We start from the raw sequence: 14352 nt of genomic DNA, 5'->3' as shown, positions 1-14352 counted from the left end.
CCCTGTTGAGACCTCAAAGGTGTTGCGTAAATGGTTCATTACAGAAGTGATAATTGTAAACCGGTTCTTCTCAATGACAGTTACCTGTGTTGCACCATTTAAACAAGCACCGACAAACTAGCTTTGAATTTCAATATTAAACGACATGAATCGATATTTCGTTAAAGACCTTTGAATGTGCGGAACTATATAACTATAAGGCATTTCAACCTGATTACCACTAGTCAGCTACAAATATGGAGCTATGTAGACAGGTCGTTTGATTCTTCAAATCTTAAGATAGTCTTTAGATTTATATAACGATAATTTTCCGACACCCATTACTTTGTTTACCAATTAGTAATGTTCACCTGTGTTCCTTATCGTAATCACCATACATCATATCTCTGTCAGGAAATATCATTATTATTAAACTCCGTGTACCAATGGAGGTCAAACTCATTGTTTTCTTCTGTTTTCTTCCTACTATTAAAGGTTTGTCAAATTCATAATTATTATTGTAAGCAAAATTTTAGATTTTATATATATAATGAAATTTTGAATGGAAGGAATATTAAAGAATACAGGGTTTCTTTTATTTAGGGGGGGGAGAGGGGGGAGGGGTGGTTAATATCTGTTTATTTGGTTTTCATGCATTAGAGAGAACCAACTAAATTACTTCGCATTATTTTGTGCATTATGCATTGCCTTGTCGTACCAAATTATATGCACTATCAACTGCATGTAATATGGAATCTTTAGTAGGTCGACTTTAGTTTTCATTACGCATGTTTTCGCGCATTCTAGTATAAAACAGTGGAATTATACCTCATATGAACTTTTTACGATATCATTATTAAATTAAACACAATGGACAAAATGCGGAAAAAAATATTCAGATTTTTTAAGAGAATTTTTATTTTTAAATGATTTGTCTGCAGTGTGGTAGGGGAGTGTTGTCATTGCGCTTTTGTGCGTTATGATAAAATGAAACTTTGTAGGAGTACATTTTACCAACCTTAATACGTAATGCTTCGTATATAAAGCAAAATGTGGTGCATTTTAATACTTTGAGATGGTCCAGAATTTTAGTTTTTTTCATATAAGTAAGGAAATTTCGAAGTGCGGAAAATGACAGTTTCCTATATATTCCTATAGTAAATGTTACTCTATTTTAAGATGGTCTCTAAAAAAAACCAGGCGGTCCAGAATTTAGTTTTTTTCATATATTAAGTAAAAAAATGATGTTACTAATCATATATACCAATTTGAGAAAAAAAGTTTCGAAGTGCGGAAAATTGAATATTTCCTATATATTCCTACAGTAAATGTAACTCTATTTTGAGATGGTCCCTAAAACAAACCAGGCGGTCGATTTTTCTTGAAACTTCGCAAATAGACTGGTTTAAATGACATATGGTTAAAAAATAATGAGTTTTGATATAGTAGTTTTTCCGCAAACAAAACCCAAATCGGCCGCCTTAAACAGTATAAGACCTGAATTTTCATTTACACTTCCCCTACCATAAATAAGCTTTGCGTTTACAAGGAACAATATTCTGGTTTACAAAAGGATATCCGCTGGAAAAAAGATTCCTGGGACTGTTCGGTCTCTCGGTGTCCAATCCAGCGGATCTTTCCGGGCTTTACAACATAAAGGTTCCCGGAGACGCCACGGGTTATCTTGACATCAGTCATCAGCAGCAAAGCGCGGGCGCAACCGGAACCGGATATGTTCAACATCAAGGACAAAACGGTCCCGGATGTAAGGATTTTTAGTGTATGTGATATATTTTGTATTGTTTGAAATATTCCAGTTTCATTTTGTTTCAGACAAAAAAATAAATATCAAACACATTCAATTGATTTTTGTATGTATGTCAATTTTTTTTATGATTTTTGGCTTAAGCTTTTACCATGCAATCGGGCAGTTCTGGCGTGAATTCATTACCTGGTAAATGTGACCTGGTTATTACATCGCTGTGTCCTGTGGATCTCTCTCTCTCTCTCTCTCTCTCTCTCTTTCTCTCTCTCTCTCATTTAATGTCGACAAAGCTTAAGAGAGCGACTAAGTTTTGTAAGCGGCTATTAGCATGAATAAGCCTTAATCAATTTAAATTTACATCAACAGAGCATTTAATTTTGAAACAAGCGTTATATATAAAATCAATTTCTTCAATGTGCAGCCAAGTACCAATGCTTTGCAAAGTAGTTCATGAAATGCATGTACATTGTATATGTCCAAAATGCATAGTCTTGTTTTTAAAACATGTAATTAATAAAAAATCAACAAAAACACTCCTAGCAACAGTTTACGTTTAGCAAAACATGGTTTTCACTTTGACGCTGTTCGGTATTTTGTTTACTTTTGAAGTTGTGCCATTCATAGCAAAATTGACGAGTTGCCTGCCTACAGCCAGGGCCCTGTTTTCAGCATAGCATGCCTTAACATGCATTCACCAGCAACACATTATAGACAGAAGTTATATTTAAAGATGTTCATCGTTTCATAATTTTAAATGCATGTGCAGATATAGAAGGCCAATGGCCGGGGGAGGGATTGGATCCGTAAAACACATATTAATATTTTTAACTTTTACATTGATTAAAAGCGGTTTTTCGCTAAAATAAAAAACAAACTTAGACGAGACGAGAGGTAGACAAAAGTAAAATAAATCCAAAAAATAAAACAGAAAGTCTTGTACAGTGTTCCATATTGTCTTTTCATAAACACACAGTTTTACACGTCCTCTTACAATAAATCAAGTCTCAACATATACCCGAAACCGAAACTTGGAGGAATTACTTTTAAACCCTAAGCTGCCTGTTGAGACCTCAAAAGGTGCTGCGAACCGTAAATGGTTCATTACAGAAGTGATAATTGTAAACCGGTTCTTATCAATGACAGTTATCTGTGTTGCACCATTTAAACATGCACCGACCAACATTAAAATAGCTTTGAATTTTAATCTTAAACGACATGAATCGATATTTCGTTAAAGACCTTTGAATGTGCGGAACTATATAACTATAAGGCATGTCAACCTGATTACCACTAGTCAGCTACAAATCTGGAGCTATGGAAATTGTGGAGACAGGTCGTTTGATTCTTCAAATCTTAAGATAGCCTTTTAATTTGTATAACGTTAAGTTTCTGACACCCATCACTTTGTTTACCAATTGATTATGTTCACCTGTGTGCCTTATCGTAATCACCATACATCTTATCTCTGTCCGGAAATATCATTATCATTTACCGTAAACTCGTTGTACCAATGGAGGTCAAACTCTTTGTTTTCTTCTGTTTTCTTCCTACTATTAAAGGTTAGTAAAATTCATATATATTTCCCGTCCCCCGTTTTTAGTCAGATTTAACACCATGGTCGTTTCTTTGTTGTTGATTTGATTCTAAGATATTGTAAGCAAAATTGAAAATTGTAAATTTTTATATATATACTGAAATTTTGAATGGAAGGAATATTAAAGAATACAGGGTTTCTTTTTTTTTGGGGGGGGGGGGGTAATATCTGTTTATTTGGTTTTCATGTATTAGAGAGAACCAACTTCGCATTATTTTATGCATTATGCATTGCCTTGTCGTACCAAATTATATACACTATCAACTGCATGTAATATGAAATCTTCAGGGGGTCGACTTTAGTTTTCATTGCGCATGTTTTCGCGCATTCTAGTATAAAACAGTGGAATTATAGCTCTAATGAACTTTTTACGATATCATTATTAAATTAAACACAATGAATAAAATACAGAAAAAAAATATCCATATTTTTTAAAAGAATTTTTATTTTTAAATGTTTGTTCTGCTGTGCGCTAGGGAAGTGTTGTCATTGCGCTTTTGTGCGTTATGATAAAATGAAACTTTGTAGGAGTACGTTATAAGAAATAACGTAAAAGAAAAGGCAAAATATTACGCCGTTGAATTTTTATACACAGAATGATGCTATCCTTGGGGACATTTTCCTTATTTTTTGAATGAGTACTATTTTACCAACCTTAAATCGTAATGCTTCAAATATAAAGCAAAATTCGGTGCATTTTAATACTTTCAGATGGTCTAGAATTAAGGGTTTTTTTTCATACAAGTAAGAAAATGATGTTACTAATCATATATACCAATTTGAGAAAAAAAGTCTCGAAGTGCGGAAAATGACAGTTTCCTATATATTCCTATAGTAGATGTACCTCTGTTTTGAGATGGTCCTTAAAAAGAACCAGACAGTCGATTTTCTTGAAACTTCGCAAATAAACTGGTTTAAATGACATATGGTTTAAAAATAATGAGTTTTGATATAGTAGTTTTTCCGCAAACAAAACCCAAATCGGCCGCCTTAAACAGTATAAGACCTGAATTTTCATTTACACTTCCCCTACCATAAATAAGCTTTGCGTTTACAAGGAACACTATTCTGGTTTACAAAAGGATATCCGCTGGAAAAAAGATTCCTGGGACTGTTTGGTCTCTCGGTGTCCAATCCAGCGGATCTTTCCGGGCTTTACAACATAAAGGTTCCCGGAGACGCCACGGGTTATCTTGACATCAGTCATCAGCAGCAAAGCGCGGGCGCAACCGGAACCGGATATGTTCAACATCAAGGACAAAACGGTCCCGGATGTAAGGATTTTTAGTGTATGTGATATATTTTGTATTGTTTGAAATATTCCAGTTTCATTTTGTTTCAGACAAAAAAATAAATATTAAACACATTCAATTGATTTTTGTATGTATGTCAATTTTTTTTATGATTTTTGGCTTAAGCTTTTACCATGCAATCGGGCAGTTCTGGCGTGAATTCATTACCTGGTAAATGTGACCTGGTTATTACATCGCTGTGTCCTGTGGATTGTAAGGAAATTGATGCGGTGACTGGGTGTGTCACGTGTAAATCTGGATGTGGTAAATTCTCTCTCTCTCTCTCTCTCTCTCTCTCTCTCCCTCTCTCTCTCTCTCTGCCAAATACATGTATACTTGGTATGCTTTATCTCTCATCAAAATACGTTTCAAAGATTTACATTATTTAACAAGGATTAAATACCAACGCTCCAACAAGCAGTCCGGCCAAGATACCATCCTCAACGACAGGTAAAGTAAATTTAAATAAGAAAGTTCAAATGGCATGATATAGTAGGAAATTCACAGTCCTTTTATATGTGTCGGATTCCCATAAATCTGTCCGGTTTTATCACAGCCTCGCCGATGTGCCCCGCCTTCCCTCCCACCTGTCCCAGAGGTCACGTGGCTCTTGTTAACGGATGTCCTATTTGTACAGGTACATGTAAAATTAAAGATTTTTTGCAACCAACTTTCTTCTTGTTACGTATTTATTAAATTTTATCATCTGGATTTTTTTTTTGGTTCCTGTTCTATTCCTATTCTCACTTACGTACACGTTTGGTCATTGTAGCTCACCTAACAACGACACAACAAACTACAACAGCGCAGGCGCAACTGACATGCGCACCCGTCAGATGCAAAGCGCCGTGTAACAAGGGAATCATGCTGGGAGCTGATGGGTGTCCAGCCTGTGTGTGCTGAAGACAGACTTTATTTTTGTATTGGGGCATGGCAAAATTTATTCTGCAATAAAGACGGTCATTGTTGATGTTTGCTTTTTGATGTTAGTATTAGTTTGAAGTTAAACGTCGCTTCGAGAAAGTATCATCAAAATAGTGATCAATGTGATTTTATAAATATTTGTTATATGGGTTCTTGCATTTATTAGCCATTGCGAAACTAGCAACCAGATTAATATCATTTTGATCTTTCTTTCAAACACAACAGTACGCAATTTCAGATATAACAGTGTGCTGATAAAGGGTCAAACATTATTTCCGAGAGAAAAAAATCTGAAAATATTTGCTTTATAAAAAGTACGGTCTTTTATTTTTTCTGATGGCTGTCTTTTATTTATTACATAATCAGGAGTTGTCCCAAATTGTATTGTACCAGTCCTGGTTCAGATCTAAATGTAAACGAAAAATATAATTTCATGTACCTGTATAGGTTACTATCTATGTGTTTATCAACAATTTGTACACTACTAGTATTTTTGAAGTCACAGATTAAAGAAATTGTATACGCTTCCTGAAATCATTTGATATTGATATATTGTTCAGGGAGAATACCTTTTGAATCACACACAGGACAACCGTCTTTGTCTATGCGCACGCGTCCTTTTCGACATCCGGCGGGGAAAGCTGGACATATTTCACCCTCTTTACCTTAAAAAAAAGAAAGAAAGTGAGATTGTATTCACATTGCGTTTAGATGATAAAATTATACATATATTCTTTTCTGACGTTTGCATGTATCAAGCACGTTTACAATAATTCATACATATTTAATCAGAACGTCTACAAGAGTTTGTCAAATTTACAAACATTTAAACTGTAATTTGATAAACATATATATTATATAAATGTAAGTCGAGATAATAAGCTAGACAAAATTACCTGGGAAATTAAACTTTTTGTTCTAAAATTTGATATTATGCTAGGACACTGGGTGCAACATATTTGACTTACTGCAAGAACAGACAGGACATCCGTTGTCGCCGAACACAATACATGGCTTTGGACAGTTTGTTACCCGATCGGGACAGTTTGACTGTTGTTTGTGTGTTTCACCTGTAAAACACTAAAAAATATATCCGAACAAAAATGACATGCTGTAAAAAGAAATTGTGGGTCCTCTCAAGAGAATATCATTTTTTATGAAATATAATCACCATAAAATACGAGTTGATTCCAAATTCATGGGTCGCCCTTCCCAACCTATTTACATCCTCAACGAAAAAAAGGTTATCTTTGTTACTGAAACTGAAAAACCGGCGCATCCACGAAATTGCATCCCCACAAATAAGTAATAAAACCTACAATCCACGGAAATTGGCCCCCATGATTTTAAATGATTCCAAAGTATATAAAATAAACTATCAGTTTAAGGTAGCTGTGTTTTTAAAACTTATTCTATAATTTGTTTTCAAGAAACCTAGCAAAAGCATGTCCATTTCGTTTTATTAATGATTTTATACCTCCTTATAGAGGTATTCAAGTTTTATGGTGGGTTTTTGGGGGGAAGGGGGGGGGGGGGGGGCTGAAAAGTGAAAATGCATCTTAAAATTCTTCTCTTTATCGATCGTGTAATGCTAGTGTGATATCTCAGATCAGAAAAATAACTTGAATTTCTTGTTTGAAAATATTTTTAAAATTGTATAAAGAAAATAATTTAACTTTTAACCTTGTAAAATGTACCATTTTACTGCACTACATACTTGATGAGTAATTCTGCTAGTTACCATTCTCAAGGTTCGCCTTTAACCGCTTCACTTTCTCAATGGACCAATTCTTTGGGACGATGATTTTACCGTGGATGTATTGAATGGAGGCCGTGTCGCCGAAGATAAAACTTTGTTCTGAAAAAAAAAATCATTGTTGTGCTAAGTTTTTTTTCGGGTTTGTTTTTTTATTTATTTTTTTTTTTTTTTGTAAGTATTAAACGCAATATTGAGGATGTTGTTCATTCACAGTGAGTTACCCACAATGCATCTAACATCATAAACAGTGCTCATGCTTTAGCATATACATTGTAAACACCGTTACACAAAAACAAGATTATTGTAATTTTTAATTAGACATGATAGCGAGTATATTTTTATTTCTACGTTAGACAAGGTAAACATATTTGTTTATAAGTTCCAGGTGTTAACAATTAAGGGTTTCGTTTTCTTTTCTTCTTTTGAAGGGGGGGGGGGGTAAATTCAGAAGCATTTACATTGGTGAAGTGAATATTATATCTTATTTTTCTGCGTTCTTCTTATCAGTTAAAATTACTGTTAATGGATGTCTCACGATGGATCAAGATAATGTTGCAATACTGGAATACCTAATTTTCCCCAATTATCTTTGGTTTTACTGTTGACCGAAGATCCGGAATTTAGTGACGTAGATCCACCCATAGAGGGTGACAAGTTTGCCTGACTTTGCATCGAAAGCATCGCCATGTTGAAGGGAGACCGATGCGAACCACCTTTCATTGATGAAGAACCGGAAAATGGTGACATTCCGGAGTTGGCGTTAGATAAACCACTTGGAATTCCTCTATCGTTAGTTGACAAACCCGCCGGAAACATCGATGCTGACATTCCATTGTTAGCAAAAGGTCCGGAAGTCATGGACGACATTCCGCCACTTCCGGCAAAGTTACTTCCGGGAGCGTTTAACTTACCGGAAGTCATCAGCCCAGGACCGTACATCATTGATTTATCGGACAAAGCTTTGAATGCAAAAAAGGTATATAAAAAAAACAAATGAAGGAACACACATTCAACAGATTTTTTTCTAAAATTATTTTTTTAACAGTTGTTATCAAGTTAATGCACATATTTATGTTTTTGACAATGAAAGTTATATCGCACCCCCTAACCCTAAAGACATCTGACTGATCATTCCACGGCGTCGCCGAAACCTGCTCGGAACTCCTCTTCCATGTAAACCCGAATGCTCGCTTTTCTTTGATCCTTGTGAATGTGCATTCCAATTGCCCATGTGTTTCTATGTCAATAGGGAAATTATCACTTTCAAAATACGTCTATATTATTGCCTCTGATATAATATTTTCAGATAGAGATTCTGTTTATACAAAGGTCTTTAAAACGAGTACTATTAATTTCGTTTGACTAGATTTCGATACATTATTATAAGATTCATAAAAACTTAGATTTTCGAATTAATGTGTCTTTGTTAATTTAGTATATACGACGCGTAATTGTATTTTTTAGATTCTGTTTATATAAAGGTTTTTAAAACGAGCATTATTTATTTCGTTTGACTAGATTTCGATACATTATTATAAGATTCATAAAAACTTACATTTGTGCATTAATTTGTCTTTGTTAATTTACATATATTTGTAGTATATACGACGCGTAAATGTATTTTTTCTTAAATCAAACCGGAATATGTAGTACACATTTAAAGTTTCTAATGACCAAACCATATACTGTACCTTTTGAAATGGATTCCATTCCTTGCCTTGATGATAAGTTTCAATCACTTGAATAGTTTGAATAGATTTACCAATATTAATATTGTCATTGTGTTGGTTGAATCCTTGAGCGACTTAAAAAATAAAACAAAGAATTGTTGATTTTTTTTCTGAAAGATTTTCATCTACATTGTTAAAAGATTTTCATTTACGTTTATAACTTTTCTTTAAAAAGATCCTAACCAGCATAATACAGTCTGCCTAAATGAAATATCGTAAATTAAATGTATTTTACTTGCATTTTTGGTAACCCCAACGAATTGTGTTTGTAAGATTGTTAATTCTAAAATTTCTAGTTAATATTTTGTTACTCGTCTTTGTTGATATGCAACGCACCTTTTTAGGCATTCATAAAAATTAAAAAACCCTTACCTTTAATACAAATGAAAAGTAGCAGAGTCAACAAATATACAACGTATTGGCAAGACACTAAAACGGTTCTTAAAAACATCTCAAAAATCTAAACTTCCGGTGATTTGTTTTATGAACATTTTTATGTGGAACGCCCACATTGAGACAAAAAATGTTGGAAATTAAAAAAAAAAAAAAAAGATGGCTGACATTTGCATAAAGTCAGTCACGTGACATTTTTGTCACGTTCTTTAGTTGTGTCAGCTGCCGTCTGAGGAAGCGTGCTCCTGATTATGACGTAGACAACTAGATTACACGGACAAGGTGGTATAACTTTGCAAGGATATTTAAGATCGATCTAGTATAGAGGAAAACTTCAATCATAAACATCGTCCACCATCACTTATACTTCTTTTCTAAGAAAGGAATTATTAAAAGTTCGACCTTTCTTTTTTTTAAATGCCTAAACATTTTAGATGATGCGGTACTTTTACTTGAAAAAGATTCTGACGTTTGAATGAGAATTACTTTTGTAACAGTGAAACAATAGTGGACAGATAGGGGGTATAAGTATTTCAACATAACAAAATATCAAAGAAATATTCTGCACACATACAAACTACGCCTTGAATATTGAATATAAATAATAATTGAACACATTTAGAAAACAACATTATCAATTCTATAACAATCATAAGCTTCAGTAAAATCTTATATGCGGAAATACGATTCTGTTATAATACAAACATAGATGGAAGTCGCATTCCATTCATATTATCTACAATTCCATAGAAAAGATTCACTCACTATGGTATGTCCGAGTTTTATCGCTTCACATGGGGTTCTTCAAGGAACTCTGCTGATAAGATATGTTATCATGTTATCATAAAGACGCAAGGAAGCATTTCAAAGTATATCGGAATGAAATTCATTAACGCTTTAATTTGGGCTATACTTTACAACACGGCAGAAGGTATTATCTCTTACATGCATTTTTAAATGTAATGTCTTTTTTTCAATTTTATTTATATTTAAAACTTTTAAGCTGCTAAAAATAGTTTTGTAAATATTTGTGATGTATTTGTTAATAAATATCTTCGATTTTAGAAATATGATATATTTAGAAAAATTATATTACAGCATAATTTTTATAATTGTTATTTTTAAAGACATTTATAGATATGTACTTTATGTAAAAGGAAAGTTAAATTTACTTCCAAATATAAATATTAAACTGAATCGCTATGCTTTAAAAGAATAAGAAATCTACCTCCAAAAATGTTGTGTTTTATTTTGGTCAGCTTTCCTGTTTACAATAAACAAAAACAATGCCCTTGGATCTTGCGAACCGAATTTCCTTTGTCCTCCTATGTGCTTGAAAACCACGCCCACTGGCTGCGAATGTGATTGTAGTAAAATGGACCCCTCACATCCGGAGCACCTCGGAGGAAATTCTAACCAGCAATCAAGCCAAACAGGTCAAGGTAAATCTCTCTCTCTCTCTCTCTCTCTCTCTCTCTCTCTCTCTCTCTCTCTCTCTCTCTCTAACATACACAAACAAAAATATGCTTTCTTTTCAAGTTCCTTCTCGTGTTTATAATTCTAAATATAAAATATGACTTTTCATTCCTTTAAAGGATATAACATTCAAAATGGAGGTGGATGTAACACAAACTGGATGAGTTGTCAAGCTCCTTGCGCAGCTGCAATTAACCCAACATCCGGGTGTGTAGAATGCAACTGTCGTAAGTTAACCATAATAGTGCTGTCAACTGAAAAATATTATTTTGGCATCTAGAGCTGTTATGATTTGCGCTTAAAATGCATTCAAGAACTTTCGAGACAGATTAATTTTACTCATCTGAGGCTTAACTAAGATAATTGATTTATTCTAAAATATAATACGGTATACATAGCCTAATGGTTAGATTGGTTGTTAATTAATGTTAACAACAATAACAGTTTTAACAAATCTTTTCTTTCTGTGTTTTTGCAACGCAATGAATTAAAAAAACATCCGTTTTAAACCGAAGACCTTGCAATATTTTTAATAGCCCAGGCCATGACATTACAACCAGCTTCCACCCAATCAATAACAACTACTGGTACTACGTCACACGTTGTCACAACCAAACCACCACTGACGTCATCACCTGTGATTACGCAACAGAAAACGACACCAATGTCGACAACATCCACGCCACAAACTTCTACCACACGTACAACCCTTTTGCAAACAACATCAACGTTATCATCTTCATCTTCCAGTACATTATCTTCCACCAAATCTCTCACTACGTTATCCAGTCCCTCTTGTCGGGGAGCGATACAGTGTATTCTCAGTTGCCCGAATGGCTTTTTCATTGATCCTATACCAGCTCCAGACGGATGCCCGCGGTGTTTTTGCAAAACAGGTAGACCATATCTTATAGTGAACGCAATCGCACCTCATCGGGCCTTTCCGGCAGAGCTCAGAAAAACACCTCGAATATATTTACAATTGATGTTATAATTTTTGATAATTTGGTGTAGCTTCATTAATTATGAAGATTGGTAAGAAAACCTCGAATGTCTCTTCTATGGTAAAACATCATTCGATTCAATAAGGTTAAGCTCACATTTCAGCAAATATTACAGAACCCTGAAAATATGACAAGTTTTTTTTAATGAAAAGGGGTACATGTAGGTGGGTATCATGGAGGCCAATGTAATATATGGCGGTTTTTTCCGCCGCTTTTGGGAAAGGCACAAGCATTTGCGATTGGGGATGAACGTATTTTAAGCTGCTCCGCTGTTATAAAAAATCTTAAAATAGATATTTGAGGAGTTTTTTGTTATTCAATTTTTAAATCACGTAATTTACTATTATGATATCTAATGATATCAAGGAAATATCGATCACATGTTGTGAATAAAAAAACACCTATTAATTATGATGATAATAAGACACAAAAAGCAATCGTTTTAAAGAAAGTTATCAACTATGTATATCTTTCTTTATTTGGTAAAATATGATTTACGTACAGGTTTTATTTTCAGCCAAAACAAGTACGTCTACCTCGTCAGGAAATCCCAGTACCACACAATTTCAGGTTCCGATTTTTGCTATTATTTTCTTTTTAAATACTTTTTAAAAAATGTGTTCATTATATAAGCTATAATAAACTATTAGAAAGGCAGGGGATACTATGAAATTTCAATGTTAATGAAATTACATTAATTGCAAAATACATCATCATTACGGCATTACAGTTATCAAATTGTACAATATTTGACAATGAATGTATATTATTAAGTCTTGCAAAATGAATAATGTAAAAGCCCTAGATGAATTTCAACTTATCATTGGCATGTCGGTAGATGAGGCGTTAACCGTTTTGTATAAAATGGTGTAAAATTTAAGATTAAGAAAGAAAATAAAGTTACAGTTAACTTTCTTGTTCCAATGACAATATGTTACAATATTGATGTATCCATTACCTTCTTCAATGAATGTTTTTTATCACGTGTTTCAGACTGTCAGTTTTCCGGTTCACCTAACCACGCCCCACTCATCGGCCGCGCCTACTACGACGACACGCCCACCCAGTACCACGCTCCATAGGATAGTCTGTCCGGGGGTGTTCAACTGCTCTAAGACTTGTTACACTGGGTACCGCCTGGACTCGCAAGGATGTCCATTGTGTGAGTGTGCGCCATTACCAACGGGATTGCCTTAGTTATGAAATGCTCTGAATAAAACTGACATAAAATGAAACTACAAATGTACGTCTTTTTTGTGTAATACAGACAAGTTGGGCGACCTAAGATTAATTGACATGAATAAACCATTAATAAAAAATATAGTAATCAACATGATAATATGAAGTTCATCAAAGCAAATTGGTTTTAAAAAAGCGGGATACACGTTGAAAAAAATAAAATAAAAATCTAATAAGGTCAAGTATGTTTTGTGTATATAGGGCTGCTTTTGTAATCTACCGGATTCAAAAAATGAGTAGTTCTATCTGTTGTATTGTTTCTTGCCATAATTAAGGAAAATAGATATAATTTGAATAACCTATCTTATAGAATCTCCATGCATCGTAAAACATTTAAACATTGTTTAATTAGTACAGTTTGAACATTTTATTTTATCTGTTTGGTTGTAGTCTACGGCAGAGAGATTATAAAGAGTACGTGTACAACCTTTTGTTGCATGGAACAATGATTTAATTGTTAAATCAGTAAAATAAATTATAAACAGGAAAACTTTTACCTTTCTGTCTAAACTTAAACAATGTACATGCATTCAATTCTTAATTTTCAAAGATAAACAAAAAACCAACAAATATTGCTTTTCGCTTTAAAACGCTTTTGTAACAAATTCAGTTAATTATGTAAATATGTATCATACGATAACTTAATATGTTCATTTTTTTAAAGTATTTAAATTATATCTGATTGAAGTTAGGGTAATAGGAAAGTTTGTTAAAATAATGTATAGATAATGAAAATCTCCATTACTTACTCATGAGTAATGTTAGGGGTGCTTACTTTTGGGAGCTGTGAACTTGTTTGTTTTATCAATCACCGTTCAACTCATTTTGTTTCTATTATTATTCTTGTTCAATAATTGCAATATTCTAAATATTCAAATTGGATACAAATTATGACATGCACATGAGAATACACGTATTTTTCATCGTACATTGTAATTTGGTTTTTTAATTAACACGAAATATACATTAAATTGCAGATCACCCTAACAGAACCAAAGTAACCTGAAATGAATGCGCAATGACGAAATAGTCGTTTTATAAAGAAAGTCCAAACAGGTAAACATGAAAAGGTTAAACTTTGACGCTAGGTCACAGTAAAGAATGTAACGATTTTATGTATCATTTTATCGTTATACCTACGCGTATGAAAATATTGATTAAAACAACGGTAGTTTTCATCGATAATGAGCCATGTAA

General features: G+C 33.5%; 2 protein-coding genes, 2 long non-coding RNA genes and 1 other non-coding gene across 5 annotated transcripts in view; 3 read left to right on the top strand and 2 right to left on the bottom strand.

Moving 5' to 3' along the window:
- Window positions 1-14352, bottom strand: part of LOC105336714 (uncharacterized) — a 408324-nt gene that overhangs the window by 107256 nt on the left and 286716 nt on the right. The gene's annotated exons all lie outside the window — the stretch shown is intronic.
- On the top strand, window positions 409-1992 carry LOC136273629 (uncharacterized). The gene is made up of 3 exons (XR_010711807.1): window positions 409-474; window positions 1553-1744; window positions 1889-1992. It is a non-coding gene; the product is annotated as an uncharacterized lncRNA (long non-coding RNA).
- Window positions 3066-5552, top strand: LOC105342959 (uncharacterized). Its single transcript, XM_034465494.2, has 6 exons — window positions 3066-3303; window positions 4421-4612; window positions 4757-4894; window positions 5024-5080; window positions 5187-5267; window positions 5403-5552. The coding sequence occupies exons 1-6, from the start codon at window positions 3255-3257 to the stop codon at window positions 5531-5533; spliced, it is 648 nt and encodes a 215-aa protein (XP_034321385.2). The 5' UTR covers window positions 3066-3254; the 3' UTR covers window positions 5534-5552.
- LOC117687892 (uncharacterized) lies at window positions 5917-9465 on the bottom strand. The gene is made up of 7 exons (XM_066077923.1): window positions 9005-9465; window positions 8415-8550; window positions 7883-8272; window positions 7296-7412; window positions 6523-6624; window positions 6124-6213; window positions 5917-5960 (listed from the first exon to the last, which is right to left on the bottom strand). Exons 2-7 carry the CDS (start codon window positions 8542-8544, stop codon window positions 5917-5919), a joined length of 873 nt encoding a protein of 290 aa, XP_065933995.1. The 5' UTR covers window positions 8545-8550; window positions 9005-9465.
- Window positions 10232-12175, top strand: LOC105342956 (uncharacterized). Its single transcript, XR_010711806.1, has 4 exons — window positions 10232-10367; window positions 10696-10872; window positions 11032-11139; window positions 11449-12175. It is a non-coding gene; the product is annotated as an uncharacterized protein (transcript).

The sequence above is a fragment of the Magallana gigas genome, chromosome 1 (genome assembly GCF_963853765.1).
Source record: "Magallana gigas chromosome 1, xbMagGiga1.1, whole genome shotgun sequence".
In the NCBI taxonomy this organism is placed as follows: domain Eukaryota; kingdom Metazoa; phylum Mollusca; class Bivalvia; order Ostreida; family Ostreidae; genus Magallana; species Magallana gigas.
The sequence above is the reverse complement of the archived record's forward strand: the minus strand, read 5'-3'. Positions and strand labels throughout refer to the sequence as shown.

Coding starts and splice junctions, on each gene's coding strand:
- LOC105342959 (XM_034465494.2), top strand. CDS start 3,255: ATGGAGGTCAAACTCTTTGTTTTCTTCTGTTTTCTTCCTACTATTAAA. Junction 3,304..4,420: donor TTTTCTTCCTACTATTAAAG/GTTAGTAAAATT, acceptor GGTTTACAAAAG/GATATCCGCTGGAAAAAAGA. Junction 5,081..5,186: donor GATACCATCCTCAACGACAG/GTAAAGTAAATT, acceptor GTTTTATCACAG/CCTCGCCGATGTGCCCCGCC.
- LOC117687892 (XM_066077923.1), bottom strand. CDS start 8,544: ATGGGCAATTGGAATGCACATTCACAAGGATCAAAGAAAAGCGAGCAT. Junction 7,413..7,882: donor AGATAATTGGGGAAAATTAG/GTATTCCAGTAT, acceptor TTTTTTTTTCAG/AACAAAGTTTTATCTTCGGC. Junction 5,961..6,123: donor TCCTGTGTGTGATTCAAAAG/GTATTCTCCCTG, acceptor GTTTACATTTAG/ATCTGAACCAGGACTGGTAC.